Here is a 17,228-nt window from a genome sequence, read left to right as displayed (position 1 = left end):
TATCTTATCGTTCTAAGATTTACGATCCCACAAAACCAGCAATACAATGCTCCAAATAAGGGAGGGGTCTCAGGGCAGATAACCCGTCAAATCTGGCTTCCTGACCCGACAAATTAAATAGTGAACTTAAACAGGAAGTTCCGGTATAAAAGGGGCCTGGCCAGGCCATGCTCACCTTCAGTTGTCAATCAACCATCAGAGCGTAAACAACTGACAAACAACATGTGCCTTTTTCATCGGCTTTTACCGATAAAATTGGCTTAGTTTTCAGAATAACCCTTGTTAAACAAATTAGAACTTGATATCTCATATTGCTGTGGTGATATTATAAAATTTTGAGGCATATTTTTCAGAGGACGCTTGAGTCAACAACTTTCTACCACTCAACAGCTCTAAATTTGCATCTCACGCCCGCAAAGGTGTAAAATGAAGGAGGGGCTTGCCCTTTTATAGTGGAACTTATATCAAAATTATAAATTTCTGTGATAAAGATCTATGGAACACCCTTACAGTAAATAAATAACAGAGGCAAATGGTTATAATGTTTTCACCCAACCTACTACGGCTGCACTATACCTGCCAACTTTTTCTGAGTCAAACGCGTGAGATTTTTGTCTCGTCATGACCGGGATTTACGAAAACGTCCTAGCCACTGGCGAAGATTTCCGACGATTTTCTCAAGACTTCCGAAGGTTGCCGAAAATGTCCGAAGATATTCCGATGACTTTTGAACACTTATGATTCGAACGGATTGTAGACATTTGAAAACTTCTGCGATTGTCATAAAGAGCAAAGAAATGATACATAACAAATCTAAAATGAAATGAAATTTTTTTAGAACAACTCATCTGGATTTGTTAGTCAGGCGTGAGAAATTGTCCTTGAGGCGTGAGACCCACGCATAATGCGTGAGAGTTGGCAGGTATACTGTACGTACTAATAACCATGAAATTACAGCTGAATTACAAACATTTAAAGCTACCCATACTACCTTTCGGTCTTGTCTCTTAAGCTTGAGGCTTTATAATAGAGGGATGTGGAATTTCGTTTATGGCACGCGCCTCCAGTTTCTTAGTAAAATTGAGTAGTTTTGCATTAAAATCAAAGGTCAGAATTATTTTGCACTCTTGTCATCTATGTACTCGTTTTTTCGAGGAAACATAAACACGAATCTCACGATTGCTGTTTGCCGTAAACGCGATCCTAAATCTCTTTAATATCACAACTTGTAACATACGGAGAATAGTTAACAATTATTTCACGAGCGCGCGTTATATATTATACACTTAATGTATGGTCCCGAGGGAAACAGTTAGTTTTGTTTTCCCGAAGTTGAGGCAAACATCAGAACTAGAGGGAAAACATAACTAACTAGTTTCCCGAGGGACCATACATTAAGTGCAATCACAGCAAAAGAAACAGACAAACAAACGACTGAGAGGGCAACGACTGCGGAATTGTATCCCGGTCGGGATACATTTGTATTTGATCAGGGCACGTGACCAAGAATTAACCAATCACAGTGCTCGTTTTGTTGAGTGAAAGTCTAGGTATATAACAAGAGATGATACATAACCAAACTGCGTAGCGCCGAGTTGGCTATAATCATCTCATATTTAACAAGTATGAATGGAATAATTGTTTTAAAAATAACCAGAAATATTGCTTGATCTTGTTGATTTCGCTTTGGAAGAACCAGAAAACAATATAATGGTCGCTATTTGTCGGGCATAGTATAATGGCTGAAATACTATGGGCGCTAAGCAAATGAAAACTCTGGAATTGCATTATACAATGGTCCAGTTTTTTTTTAAAAGTGAGGTTAGACTTGTTCAGTTTTTCTTTGTATTAATGAACTTTTCATCCAGGGTTCTCCCATCTTCTTGTCCGAATCTCCGGAGTGTGAGTACCTGTTTTCGTGGCAAACACCCAGTGCCTGTGCGCTGACGAGAGAGGAGGGCGATAACTGTACCGTGGTGGATAAACAGTATGGTTACATGTTTGACTTGTCCAAGCTGTATAACAAAACGAATGACTATAATGTTACTGTCAGGGGCTCCCCTGGGGTGCGAATTGTTCTTAATGTGTGCAACAAGCTGGTCAGCTCTCCTAAGGTTTGCTCTGGCGGTGGAGGTGCATGCATTATTGCAGGTGAGTTACATTTTGTTAGCTTGAATGATTCAGCACGGAGAACTGAGGAATTCGGACTGAGAATTCGGACTGCGTTTAAACGGTTTCAATATTTGATCAAAAGTTTAGCACGAATTTCAACAAAAGTTGAACGGACGTTGGGCAAATGTTGGACAAATGTTGAACGGAATGTTCAAACGCTGCTTCAACGCTATTCTACATTTTCGTCAGCAAAGGAAATGTTGAGTGAAAGTTAACCAATTTAAATTTGATTGAACACGCTTTCAACAAGCAAAAATGTTGAACGACCTTTTCAAACGCCCCCGACATTTGGTTCATCAAAGTGTTAAACGCATGTTGAAGCAAATGTTGAAACCGTTTAAACGGGTCTTTACGTGGAGCGAAGCTGAATAGGTAGCAAAAGATCGAGAGAGATGACAGGGGCGACAAGGATGAGTGAGGGAGTGAGTGACATTCAAAAGACGGCTCCCTTTTTTTTGTGGTCAAGAATATGTGATCCTTTAACCTATTAATCATTAGGGTTTCCCCTAGACTTACAGAGTTTCACTCTATTGATACGAAGGGGGCTTGAATTGAAAAGGTTTGTGTCAAATGCGATAGCCTTCAAAAAGAAACAGAATGGAGTCGCAAAAGAGAAACACACCAGGGGAGGGCATCATAAATTACAAGAAGAAGTACCTTTTAAACCTGTTACCAAATACCAGTTAAAGATGTGTTGAACTCTGCTTTATGGACACCTCGTTATTACAGAAAGTTTTCTTGGTCCCACCCCATTCCTTCTTTGTTAAATTAACCCGCTTAGTAAGGACACCCCGTAATACGTACACTTTTTCTGGTCCCAGCGGTTTCCGTAATGACGGGGTTTGACGTAGTTTTGACATTTTTTGTTGATTGTTTACTTTTGTCATTTTAAACCATTAATGCCTTTAATGCGGTAGATTTTTAAAGAACGTGGTTCCCAAAACTGTTGTGTGGGTTTCAAGGTGCTCATGTTAACAAGGTTGTCAGCTAACAAACTGGTTGAGCTTTTGTTTGGTGTAATGATAGGGTGGCCTGTTTGTTTTTCCATTGAGCAGTGTTGTCTTCTAGTGTTTTATTAGCTTTGATTCTACCTCTGATGATTTTGTGTCAATATAGTTCATCAGCAGTGTTTATCCTAACGTTAGTTTTGGTTTCGGTATGTCTGTCTTGTATCTTCCTGTCTGTCTTTCCCCTTTTCCTCTCTCTTCCCCTTCCTCCTTTCCTCCCTCCCCCTCCCTCCCTTCCCCCTCCTTCCCACCCACCTTCCTTCCCCTCCTTCCCTTCCCCTCCCATCCCCCCTTCCCTTCTTCCTTCCCCTCATTCTCTCCCCCTCCCTCCCTCCTCTCCTCTCTCCTGTTTTTGTAATTCATACTCGTGAGACATTTTCATTTGTTTTTCCTCCAGCGGATGGAAAAAAAGGTGATCCTGTCGCTTCAAGCAGCCACCTCAGTTACTTCAATGGTAAGATAAACATGATGTATGGGACATCCATAAACTTCACCTTTGAATGCGACCGAGAAAGCACAGGTAAAGAAACGGGCCCATCCTGCGAAAAGAAAGGCAACAAGTATGAATGTCACTGGCCCACAGCATACGCTTGCAGACCTTTGTTCAACGTGCAGTGCAGTATTAGAGATGAGAATGGCGATGCCGTGAAGCAGTATGACTTTATGCCCTTGTCAAAGAATACGAACAACTGGCAGGCGCGCATAACAGACATCAATTTTGAAGGTGTGTCGTACTTCATTAACGTCTGTCGGACGGTGGTGTTGCCAAAGGATGGAGATGCGAAACTTTGTCCGCCCACAGCAGGTGTTTGTATGGTCAGAGGGTATGTACACTTGCCCTGGTTAATCTTTTCTTTAAAAAAACAAAACAAAACAATATGCCCTAGGAATTTGTTTTACAAAATCCTTTTGAGGGTAGCTTAAGGCAGTTTTATTCCAATTTGATCTCATGACCCCCTGGCTCGTGAGACTGCGCAAGCACTCCCCATGTTATTGACATTAAACAGATTATTTTACTTTACGTTACTTTACTTTATCCCATACAAATGTACATATTGATGTACCATATTTCATGAATAAGGACCTTATTTAAATGCCCCCATCAAATTCAGGGTTGCTAATGGTCAGGGGATAATTCTTTTTAAGGTACCATATAGTCACCCACATAACCCTAACTCTAACCTAACGCTAACCCTCCATATGGTTACCCTAACATGAAGTATATGCCGGTCAGGGAAAAACAGATATTTACGTTCAATTTTAGTCTGCGACAGGACAAAGGAAAAGACTTAGACAAAGTCAAAATGGAGAAGACATAACTTCAGCTAATAAAATACCCTTCTCGTTAAAACTGATGTGCAGTTATTAATTTTTGTCCTAAATTTTTGTTTATCAGTGGTAAGGGCTATAGTCTTGGAAGGGTAAAACGTGGACCCGTTAAAGAAGACAACAATATTTACTTGGTATATGATGATGGTGATGACTGTGGCAACGGGAAGAACTACTCTTCTCGTATACAGATGCTGTGTAAAAGATCTTCTGAGGTGTGAGCAATTTACTTCTTAAGTGCTCATTATGCATGTGCATTTATTTTCTGTTATTGTATTGACACGAGTCTTTTACTGGAAAATGCACCACTCGTAAAATTCATACGAAACTACATCCGGGACTTTTTTCCTCAAATCACGCTCGAAAAGTGGCGGTAAAATTATGCAAATTAAATTGTGAACGAGGACGGATTTGGGATAGCGCGCGCGTTTCTCGCGGCTCGCAAGATCCATCGCGTGCGCTTCAGTAGTTAGGAGAAAAAAGTGACTGCTCGCAGTCTATGAAACACGTACATTCCAGAAATTAATCGGAGGGTTATAAAATAAATAATAAAAGCCCTGCCGTGCTGGCTTATCGGATGAAATGCCCCAGGCTGGAAACTTGTCCTCAAATTTCCACGGTTGCCGTCAGAGCTTCATTTCTTGGCCAACTTTTCATTTTTTGGACGATCACACGTGTATTATCCTCTGAGATGCAAGTTGTCTGAAGGCGTGTAGTATATATGAAACGTTTAAAAAGGCTTCTCAAACTCATTAATAATTCATCAAGCCAAAACAAAGCAAATCACTACCGTGAAGGAGGTTTAGAAATGTGATCTTAATTATCATAACATTTTGTGAACTTTTGCTTCGAATTTCTCCAAGAATTATCAATAGTTTGAGAAGCTATATCAAACATTCGAAAGAGTGTTTCCTCCCATTTCCAAACACCGAGAAGTTAAAAGAACTCGGCTGCGCCCCGTCTTTCCAACCTACTTCTCGGTGTTTGCAAATCGGAGGAAATACTCTTCCTCGTGTTTGATATATTACTTAAGGACGGTGTCTACTAATACAGATGTATTTTTGTGCGGTTTATGACTATGCAGGAAAAGCAGATCTTAGCAAGGTCTATTGAAATCCAAAAAGAAAATTGGGGGTAACCACGCATTTTTCAGAGATAATTAAGCAACAATACTTCCAAAAAGCGCCAAAATATAAAGCAATGTATGGCAGTTTTTCCTAAATAGAAGATTAATTATCTCTGAAAAATGCATGGTTACCCCAAATTTTCTTTTTGAATACCAAGAGAACTTCCTCAGTTCTGCTTTCTCCGTATAGTTTTAATCTGCGCAAAAATATCCCTGTATTAGTAGGCACCACACATAGGAAACCCGAGTATCTCGAGATGCGCAGAACGTATGTGCAGTAACAAAAGTAGGCACCGTCCTTAAAAACTTCCAAATGCTCATCTGAGTTTCTTGTCATGCAGGGTGTGCCTGTGTTTGTGAAGAAGACACGGGAGACGTGCCATTATGAGTTCCTGTGGATCACGAGCACAGCATGCCCAGTTAATACCGAAGAGGGGGAGGTTTTTGACAACTGCACGGCCATCAACCCTCAAACAAATGTCGTGTTTAATCTGCAAAGCTTGAGGAAAAAGAAAGTGGACTATACGGTACAAGACAGTAGCAATCGCACTTACAAACTGAATGTTTGTGGCCCATTAAATAATCCGCCAACAGGTAGGTGAACACATAAAATTGTTCTTGTTACCTACTGGTTAAATGTAGCATTGTTGCTGGAATTTCTGTTCACTGGGTCAGGCTATAGCACGTTACCGTAGACACCAAACCACCAATTAAAAGAAGACCGTTTAAGTGTCGAAGTATTTATCAATGAAGTGCTAAATAGGGACACTATAAATTTGTGAAGCAATATACAAACTGAACATAACACTTGTTAAAAATCTGAACTGGTGGGAGGCAAACCAGTTGGCCTTTTACAAAGCGTGATCTTGGATTTGAAAACGGGGCTACCGTGAAACAATCCAAGTGGTCAGAGTGGGACTTGAACTCGCGGCCTCTTGATTACAAGTCCAGAGCCCTAACCACTGGGCCACGCCGCCTCCCCATAAACTCCGATTTTCTGGTCCTAGGCCCGACACGCCAGCAACCATTTCTCATCCCTCTTCTGTTTTGCATTCCAGGTTGCGGTGCAAAGTCAGGTGTTTGTCAAATAGGGGATCATACCTTCAATGCTGGTAAGGCCAACAGCCGCCTGTACTTTGATGATGGAGTGCTCTATTTAAACTTGAGCGGTGGAGATGAGTGCCATCACGTGGCAAAGAAGCGAGAGACCATCATCTCTTTTGTGTGTAGTTCAGATTATGGCAATGAAGATGTTGGGAAGCCTGTGTTTATATCTGAGGACGACTGTACTTATTATATCGTTTGGCACACTTCACTGGTATGCGAAAGGCAGGTAAGTTCACAGGCTACCCTGTCTTATATTGCCTTGGCTATTTCAAGATGGCAAAGATAAAAGTCTGTTTGATAGAGGCGTTCGTGATGGGGAAAACTGATTCCTTGCCTGCGTCCGAGGGACGCAATTTGACCGCGGTCAGGCGAAAAAACAGAAGAAAAGTCGGTTAAAGACAAGGGTTTCTACTTTTACTTTGAGGGCACAAAAATGAGAAGTCTTTTGTGAGTGTGAGGTTACTGAATCATTTTACGATTTACCAAGGAAGTTTATTATGTGGAAACTGGTCGGCGTTGTGTCTTTGAGTGTGTGACATTCCGAAAACTAGACTGTGGTTGGTCTCTTTCTTCTCCTATGTTCTGTAGGGCGATGGATCGAGTGAGCGACGAAGCCGCAGGACGCGAAAACGCGGGTGCTTAAGAAAAGGAAGAACCAATCTGAATCAATCCCTCCTCTCGTTCCAATCTCGTACCCAGAGTCCTCAGGCGCTTGGCCAGCGGTTGGTCGCCAGGAGAGACTCTAGGGAACTGGATTTTATTACCACAGCATTTCTGCAGTAAAAGCAACCAATCAAAAAAATTAAATAAAATTCCAGTTCCCCAGAGTCTCTGCCGGCGACTTACCGTTAGCCAAAGAGCCTGAGGGCTCTGGGCACGAGATTGTCCTCGTTCACTTGACAAATTTGCATAATTTTACTGCCGCTTTGCGCGCGTGTTTCGAGGAAAAAAGTACGGCTGCTCGCAGTCTACTGGAAAACAGATTCAGCTGATGTTAGTCTATTGTTAAATGATTTAGTAGACTCAGACTCACAATACACAATAAACTCATAAGCTTTAATCCCTCAAAGTGAAAACCTTATATCACGGAATTTTCTTTCTTTCTTTTTTTTTACGCTGAATGACTGTTTTGTGCGCCTAACAAAGTTTCACTTGTATACACACACGATTTGTGTGTAAATGTGAGCCTTGTTTAACCCATACATGGCAGTGTGTCACTTACTCTTCTGTTATTTGTTCGGTAAATTTTGGTGCATTTTTTTGGTTAGACTTTTCCCATCCTCAAGTTTAGAAAATATATGTTGTGAATTCCTGCACAAATTCCTATCGATTTCGGTGTAGAATTTTGAACTTGGCTTCACTCTGTTCTCTACAGTTTTGTTGTTTTAATCTTTAAGCTTGAAATAAAAATTATTTTCGTAGTCCAACATTTTCAAATTCCAGTTCACCTAGAAAACACTGGACGGAGAGCCACTCGATGAATTTGCCACTGCAATTCCCATGTAATTAGTAATGGTAATTGAACTGAGTGGACTGCAATTTGGTCTGAAATCAGACGCGTGATTTTAAAATCGAACGAGCACGCAGCGCGAGTTTGATTTTGAAATCACAAGTATGATTTCAGACCAAAATTGCGCGATACAAAGTTCAATTACCACTTTATTACACCTATTTTGAAATCACAGAGTTTTATTGCCAATATTAATATGATATTTTTGGTACGTCATTTCCATTGATGGGCTAAAGAACGGATGCGATTTAGAGCAAGAAATGGTGCAATTTGGGAATAAATCGCACTGTTGAGAGCCAATCAGATTGCAAGGATCACCAGTGATTTCAAAATGGGTGTAATAAAGAAATAAATTAATTATTAAACTAATCGCCAGAGATTATCCTTGAGATCATATAGGTGCTGCAAAGTGAGGGGGTATACAGCAGCGAAAATCCTCAAAGGAATAGCGAGCGAAATGCAAGCGAGCTAGCAATGGCAGGCAAAGCAGTTTCCCCTGAAATTTCCTGAGGGCGCACCCGCATAATAACTTTAAAGATGGACCGCTGACCAGCCTCCTGGCTCGAATTTAACTTAGAGTAAATGACTGATTTAGCCACCAATTATTTAATTTATTTCAATCTTTAGTACGAGTGTGCAGCTGTTAAAAAAGGAGACCATGGGAACGTAATCAAATACAGTCTTGGACGACTCATGAGATCCGATAACAACTGGATGGTGAGTCGACGCAGGCATTAGAGAACATCAATGCAAGAATGTCCGCATTGAGTGGAAACATCAGTTGTAGTTTTAAACTATTTAGAGTGGTATAGACAGATCTCTGGGTTATAACAGTGTAAAACGGACGCAACGCAACCTTTATTGTAGCAGAATTCAGGTACGATAATTCACCCAACATACTCACTTTGAAAAGTAAGTAACGTGATAGGAAGACGTTTTGGAAATTAAGTGCAGCAAGTTCTGCACTCTGCAAACTACATAACTCAAGAGCTAAGAGGGGTAAAGATAGCTAATGTTCGGACCATTACTAGGATTACCTTCACATGCAACTTTCCTTATTAGTCCACCTGTTTCCCTTTAAACTCCAGTATCAACATGTATATTCTCCTAACTGTCCTCCATATATTTCTCATGTTACTAGTTGGGAGAATTTGTCTAAAAATCAAGGCATTTCACCTTTGGTGATTATTTTCTTTATTCTCCTGACTGAAATGTTTAGTCAAGCGGTGACATTGTAAGGAGAAATAGGCCTTATCACGGTTTTCGACGCCATTTTGACGAGTAGGCAAGCATGCTTGAAATAACAGTGTTTGTATGGAAATCCGATGTCAAATACTTTTCATAAAACATCGCTTCTGAAAAAGTCATGAATTGGAAACTTTTGGCACTAGGAAAAGGATTTTAAGAAAAAAAAAAATTGGAGGGATGTAGCTGTGCCAGAAAGCTTCCAGTCGTGTTTTGAACTTTCCATATATTCGTCTGTATAGCGAACCAGCCGTGAACTGCTCTAAAAATAGCTCGCGGGAAAAAAAAAATACAGGGGAATGTATGGAAAATTCAAAACACGACTGGACGCGTTTTTAAAAATATTCTTAAAATCCTCTTCCTAGTACCAAAAGTTTCCAATTCATGAATTTTTCAAAAGCGATGTTTTATGAAAATTATTTGACATCGGATTTCCATACAAACACTGCTATATCGAGCTTGTTTGCGTACTCGTCAAAATGGCGTCAAAAAGCGTGATAAGGCCTATTAGAGTTTGGTTACCACTGAGGCTTAAGGGTTATCTTTGTTTCACAGGTCACCAATGAAGGAGGCCATGATGACCATTACAGGTATTACGTGAATCTATGTCGCCCTCTGGTACCGATGCCAGGCACCAACTGTCCAGCCGGTTCATGGGCTTGTCGAATAAATCGAGAAGATGCCAGTGTTGTTCAGGTAAATGACAAAAAACCCTTAGGCGGGGGCGGAGGGGGGAGGGGGTGGGGGATGGCGTGGGGAGTTCAAGACGGTTAATTTCTTTTGAAACCAGAGGAGACAAGAAATGAAAAATAAAGGGTGGCAAAAATCCTTTGTATTCTACTAGTGTGACCATCATCACACGAGCACTACTGTTGATAGCGGCCTGTTTTGGTTCCCAGATTCAAGTTTTGATTTTCAATCAGCTTAAAATCTTATTTTTCCCCATTTCCTTAAAATTCATTAACCTCGCCCCTTTTTTCGTCTCTGCAAACATCCCAAAGATCGCGAAAATAAAACCAAACAAACAAAAAACAAAAACAAAAATTCTGAAAGATTCGCGGCACCCCGCATTTCATACTAACTTATTACCATGTTTCTGGATTGTTTTAAGATAAATGTTAAAGGGGAAGTATCACGAAAATTTGCTGTCATTTCAAAACCCAAAAATGTTTGACTGTCAGCAGAAACAACGAAATAATTGTCAAGTTTGTTAAAAATTATCACCCCAGTGCATTAAAACTGTCGATTAGTGCCTCTGGCCAGAGACAGAGTAGGCCGGTTTGGATTGAAACTTGAAAAATATTAGGCTAATGTTTTTCAAGTTCTCGCATTTTTGTTTCCAAAATGCGCTAGAACAGATCACGAGTTGTTTCTTTCAAGAATTGAGTTGATTTCGTTCCTCTCGTCGTTCTAGAATTATTTGGCAGGTGATTGAAGGTCTTATTTCGTCATTTTTAACAAAAGATATAAAAAACCCCATGATACTTCCCCTTTAAGGAGATAATTAACACTTTTTCACCTAAGTGGAGCTGAATAAGTGAGGTGAATGATTGTTTAAGTTTATACCAAACCAGTGTCACTTTATTTCTGACAAAGCGGCAAGAAACACTCGCGCGAGACATTTAGATTCTAGTACGAGTAGGACTACTAATACAAGATTTGACCTCAAGATTTTAGCGAAGTACTGAGAACAGATATATCCGAGGAAGCTTCATCATTTTGGCGTTTTTGAGCGACAAACTTGACACAGTTGTTTTGAATGATAATAGCTAAGCCCTCTCGTGATTCCAAAAAGACGAGATCACCTACGTTTCGAGGACTTGTTTTCGCCGCTACGACATTCTCACAAAAACTCGTAGCAACATGACGACGGCTAGTTCGTTTTCCCACCAAAATGACACTGGCTCGTGCGCGCGCTCTTTGTCCATTGGAAAAACTCGTAGTTCAACTTAGAATCAAAAGGTCTCCACCATCCTGAGTTTGAAAAGTCGATCACAGCGCGCAAGAAACACTATCCTCTGGTTTTCACTCGATTGTCGAAAGTAATTTGGTAATCGCTTTGGTTTTGCTTTACTTCGCTAGATATGATTGGTTAGCAAAACTCACACCACTTCCTCAACCAAAGCAAACGACCCCACAAGCTCATGTAGCTTTAATACTCATCGTTTTAAAATAAAGGCTATCTATCTATCTATCTATCTATCTATCTATCTATCTATCTATCTATCTATCTATCTATCTATCTATCTATCTATCTATCTATCTATCTATCTATCTATCTATCTATCTATCTATCTATCTATCTATCTATCTATCTATCTATCTATCTATCTATCTATCTATCTATCTATCTATCTATCTATCTATCTATCTATCTATCTATCTATCTATCTATCTATCTATCTATCTATCTATCTATCTATCTATCTATCTATCTATCTATCTATCTATCTATCTATCTATCTATCTATCTATCTATCTATCTATCTATCTATCTATCTATCTATCTATCTATCTATCTAACCATGGTGAAGCAAAACCCTAAACCAAAATCAATTGTGTCTTGTTCGCCCGCGTTTTCATTTTGCCCGCTTGGCCTTGGTTGCTTGAATTTTCCTTGCGTGCTGATTGGTTCATTGCGCTGTTTACGTCTGTTGTGATTGGCCAGAGCAAGTACTTTGGTTTGCGTTTTACGAGAGTCAGTCCACTATTATTTTTTAACTTTTTATAATCCTACTTAGGTAGATAACGAAGTCCACAATATAACGGACGACATCTCCCGGCCCGGCCTTTTCAAATTTATGTACTTCGATATAACGAACAAATTTTCCTAGTCCCTTGGCATTTCGTTATATCGAGGTCCCATTGTACAACAAACCTTCTAATGTACAATACACCGAACTCACCTTTTACAATTTAAGTGCTTTTCATAAATATTTTGTCTTTGTTCCTTAGGACTTGGGTCATGCCACTGGTCCCCCTCAGGTGGTCAGAGAAGGAGAAGTACGGCTAGTGTACAAGAGCAAGGTTCATTGCCAAGAAGATAAAAACAAGTACATGGAGACCCATTTCACATTTATCTGTGGGTATGGATCCTTGGTTAGTATCGAAAGTCACAATTTTGTCAATAGGCTATTTCCGACTTGCTTTGAAACTCATTACGAAAACGAGGCTTAGTGCAAAGCTTTTCATGTAACTATGCACGAAGCTTCGCTTTCTTAATGAGGTTCAAAGCAACTCGGAAATGGCTAATTACAACAGGAACCTGGCTGGAGTGTTCTTTCTCCCTATGAAATCTAAAATAATAATAGTTTTAAATTAACCCTTGAGGTTCCCAATATCAACGTACATTTCTTATTCACCTTACTCTGTATATTTCTTACGATGCCAGTTAGAAGAATTTGCGTAAAAATCAAGATATTTCCTTTATTTTCATGGTCTTTGTGTTTGATTAAATAGTGTTAATGCATGCGGGAGATATAAAACGCTGGTCACGTTACTGCCGTTACTGTTTTAGTAACAAATGGCAGTATGTAGTAAGGCAAAACCGCCATCACCGTCGTCGTAATCATCAGCATCATCATCGTCACTCTCCATAATGTAAAAAGACCATACCTGCACTTTTAGAGACCCAAACATGCCCTTCCAATCCTATCGTTGATCAGCTGTTCTTGCAGCTGCCGGGAACTAGTCTAAGGACGGTGCCTACCTTTACTACTGCGCATACGTTCTGCGCATCTCGAGATACTCGGGTTTCCTATGGGTGGTGCCTACTAATACGGGGATATTTTTGCGCGGTTTAAAACTATGCGGAGAAAGCAGAACTTAGCAAGTGTTCTTGGTATCCAAAATGAAAATTGGAGGGGTAACCATGCATTTTTCAGGGATAATAAAGCTTCAATTTGGAAAAAAAAGCCATACATTACTTTGTATTTTACAGCTTTTTAGAATAATTGTTGCTTAATTATGCCTAAAGAATGCGTGGTTACCCCCAATTTTCTTTTTGGATTCCAGTAGCCCTTGCTAAAATCTGCTTTCCCCTCATAGTCATAAACCGCGCAAAATACTTCGGTATTAGTAGGCAGCGTCCTTAAGTCCCGTCCACTCTTTAATATATTTGCAAGTCGTGTTTTTCTTGGTTTTCCTCTTCCTCGTTTGCTGGGGACTCGCCCTTGCATAACTTTGAACATGCCACTTAAAGTCTCTCTGTAACCTTCCTGACTGGGCGAACAACAAAAGCAAACAACATCTGTCGTCTGGGAACACCAGCCCAAGGCCTGCCACGAGAGAGACTGAAAGGGGGTCAAAATCCTTGAACCCTAAATAGAGATGGGGTTTACAAACTAACCCCCGATTTTTAATCACTTGTCACGTGACTAAATACCCATAAGACACGTGACAACACTGAAGACAGTATTTACTGATGAAGACTGTGAGGAACAGTCGATAGCTTCAATGCTTCAACCTTAGTAGACCTTGAGACAAGAGTAATTCATACAATTGTTTAAGATTGCAGGGTCAAGAATGAACATTCAGAGGTTTTCCTGACCCACGTTTTTGTATTTCCAGGGCCACCCCATTTTAGAGCCCGAACAAAAGTGCGCCATCCATATTAGATGGTTGACTTCAGCTGCGTGCGCTGACGCGCAGACAGAAGAACTTGAGAAATGCAGAGTTTACGACAACCACACGAGAGAATACTATGACCTGAATGCACTTCCACGCAATCCGGATTTGGAATATATCACGGTGGTATGTTGCTTGCAATAGGAGTAGTTTGGTCATCTCTCAATCCAAATTTATATAATAACCCAAATAGCCTCTGCGCAGCCGTCTCCTATCCGCTATTTAACAATTAGATTATGAGATCGAGATTTTTATCATGCATAGAAATCGAGAGCGAATAATCTAATTGTTTTATTATAAATCTACTAGTCGTTCAAAACTTATCAAGTAAATTATCCAAATCCTCCTCACAGAGACTTCGAAAACGCGAAGAAGCGGGCGCCATTTTGTTGGCAACCGCTACTCACTATCCATCACAGAATAGATAGCGGGTAGCGTAGCCAGTCAGAGAACGGCATTCGTAATAGAACGCTAGTAGATTTATAATGGTAATTGAACTGAGTGGAGTGCAGTTTGGTCTGAAATCATACGCGTGATTTCAAAATCGAACTAGCGCGCAGCGCGAGTTTGATTTGAAATTACAAGTATGACTTCAGACCAAAATTGCATGACACAAAGTTCAATTACCGCTTTATTACATCTATTTTGAAATCAGAGTTTTATTGTAAGTATTACAAAAATACTAAAAGGAAATAGAAGACGCGCGCATGCAGGCTAAACCCCAAGCGATTTTTTTAGAATTCACGATTTTGAAATATCGCACTGTCATATTATTTGAATCCGCGATGATTCGCCAACAAGATGCCTGCTATACTGGCATTACGCGCGATGCTGTGGCTGATTCATTTATTCCAACTGTATGTTTCGCAGATTTATAAAACAATCCTTGCTATTGGAATAGTTTGAGTCACGAAGATCGCGTCACGTTGTTTCCCTTGTGTTACGCTACTCAGGGTTTCAAGGGAAATTGCGGTAATTCCATTGCGATAACGTAAGCTTCTCAATGACCTCTTTTCTGTCTGCAATCGTGGTTTAAGACTGTCAAAGAAAGCACGATTCCTTCGCCAGGAACTCTCCAATTTCCACCGTTTTAGATGTCGATTGCTTCTTAGAAGTTATTCTTTTAATTTACCGCTTCAAAATGGTGAAATTTCCGTTTGAAAACGGCACACTTGAGTCCACAACATGTCAACAATATGGCGACACAAGTTTAATCCAGTGTTATTTAAATGATGCTTTGACGTCACACAGGTAGGGTGAGTGGGTCCCCTCCCTCGCAATATAAGCGACAAGAATGGATTTTGATTGGCCTGCTGTTGTTCAAGACAATCAGGACAATACATCCCGAGTAGGAGAGGGGAGAGTTTAATGAATAAATTAATGTACACATTTGTGGCTACGATGAAGAAAAAAAGAAAAAGATGCCCCTCTAATGGCATTACACGGAATGCTTTATGTAGCCCCAATTATTCCCCATTGTATGTTTCGCAGATATTTTAAAACTATTCTCCCTTGGCAATTGAAATAATTGTCCGAATGGTTTTATTCAGATATATTGCGTGATACTTATCGTTGTGTTACTAGGAATCATACCAGAAATAACTATGCAATAACGTCATGACCCCGCTGAACTGGTCTGGCCTCCTCTAGCTCTAATCCTTCGCGTTGATCATTCGATCTGTTTTTTAAAGCGGAGTTTCTTTGCTGTGAACTGTCCCAATTTCCACCGTTTCAACTGTCGAGTGCTACTTAGAAGTTATTATTTCGATTTACTGCTTGAAAAAGGTTTGTTTTCTCTCTGACTGCGACGAAGAAAAAAAAGATACCCGACCGAAACCTAGACACGTCATGCCCTGCGGGCATTCCGAGTAAAAAGAAATCGACCCGTTTTTAGACACGGTATGCCCTCTCAGTGCATCCCGCGTAAAAACATGGAGATATGTCTAGAAATGCACGCTAATGAGATGCATGAACTGCATGGTAGACATCACAAAGTGTCCCCTACCCTAAATTCTTACCAAAACACAAATAATTCTGTCAAACATGAAGTCATATGAAAATGGTCTGTCTTATATAAAGTACCCAAAATCAGGGTTAGGTGCATTTCTGGACATAAGTGTCTTGGAGAGGGTCTTATTATTGGGGGAGGGGGGGGGGGGGGGTGAGAGAGTTTGCGCTCAAGGTGAGTTAGGCGTCACAATTAAGACAGTCTAGAACAGGTTTAAAGAGTCTGAAGCAGCTTCAATGACAGCCAACCAAACAGGTCATAGGCTTGCATTCGGGAGGGTTTATTATCAGATTATTTTTGCATCTGGTATTTTTTAAATTTCTTTGATAGGGGCAGGGGTGGGGGGCGGGGGCGGTGTTTTTGGTCGGCGTATGTGTACGGAATCCACCATATGGAAAAGGATGAAGGCTGTGCATTTTACCACAATACCTTTCGAGCCTTACAGCCAATAGGCACATAGAAAGTCATCTTTTAATGCGAAATTCGTCTCTCTACTAACAGCATTGTGTTTGCTAGGTTTGAAGTTTTTAGAACTCTCTTGAGCGTTTTTATGAGCATTTTCAAGGTTTACGTACTCTACGAATTATGGGTGCATGTACCACTTGCCATCTTTTTCGGTGCGGTGCTTTGTAACAGTCCTCGTAAGGCGAACGGAACGCTTGCCACATATGAACCTACTATCTCAGCTAGCCCGCCATTATTCTTTCTTGTATGATGAATTGAATTAATGTGATCCCATTCTTCTTTAAGGGCCAGGAAAACGATCCACAGGTTTTCTTCATTTCTGTTTGCAATGAATTGAAACTGAGCGATGCTGGCGAGTGTAAGGGGGCCGGGGTGTGTTTGGTGACAAAACAAGGAGATAAGAAGGTGCACAAAGCCTTGGGTTATTATCGCTACAGAGCCATGACTTACTTCAAGGATGAGAGAATGCTGATCCTGAAATACTGCAGCGAGGATTGTTGCAGCGATCAGGATTGTAGTAGCAAGAGTAAGTCTCTTGTGTAGCTTAATCCCTACACTTTCTCGTGGAGTCCAGAACAAACAAACAAACAAGCAAACAAACAAACAAACAAACAAACAAACAATCAATCAATC

General features: G+C 40.4%; 1 protein-coding gene across 2 annotated transcripts in view; it reads left to right on the top strand.

Moving 5' to 3' along the window:
* LOC146453841 (cation-independent mannose-6-phosphate receptor-like) overlaps nucleotides 1–17,228 on the top strand; it is a 72,755-nt gene that overhangs the window by 34,390 nt on the left and 21,137 nt on the right. Inside the window, exons 14-23 of one of the 2 annotated variants that reach the window (XM_085096148.1) lie at nucleotides 1,869–2,151; nucleotides 3,577–4,003; nucleotides 4,576–4,723; nucleotides 5,976–6,228; nucleotides 6,693–6,967; nucleotides 8,879–8,968; nucleotides 10,052–10,192; nucleotides 12,452–12,595; nucleotides 14,066–14,248; nucleotides 16,887–17,121. In XM_085096148.1, the coding sequence (XP_084952274.1) occupies nucleotides 1,869–2,151; nucleotides 3,577–4,003; nucleotides 4,576–4,723; nucleotides 5,976–6,228; nucleotides 6,693–6,967; nucleotides 8,879–8,968; nucleotides 10,052–10,192; nucleotides 12,452–12,595; nucleotides 14,066–14,248; nucleotides 16,887–17,121 (2,179 nt within the window). Of the gene's footprint in view, nucleotides 1–1,868; nucleotides 2,152–3,576; nucleotides 4,004–4,575; nucleotides 4,724–5,975; nucleotides 6,229–6,692; nucleotides 6,968–8,878; nucleotides 8,969–10,051; nucleotides 10,193–12,451; nucleotides 12,596–14,065; nucleotides 14,249–16,880; nucleotides 17,122–17,228 lie in introns of both variants that reach the window. The other variant, XM_085096147.1, reaches the window with a different exon arrangement.

This window comes from Pavona decussata, unplaced genomic scaffold (assembly GCF_977016875.1).
Source record: "Pavona decussata unplaced genomic scaffold, jaPavDecu1.1 SCAFFOLD_322, whole genome shotgun sequence".
Lineage (NCBI taxonomy): Eukaryota > Metazoa > Cnidaria > Anthozoa > Scleractinia > Agariciidae > Pavona > Pavona decussata.
This window is presented reverse-complemented; position numbering and strand designations above follow the sequence as displayed.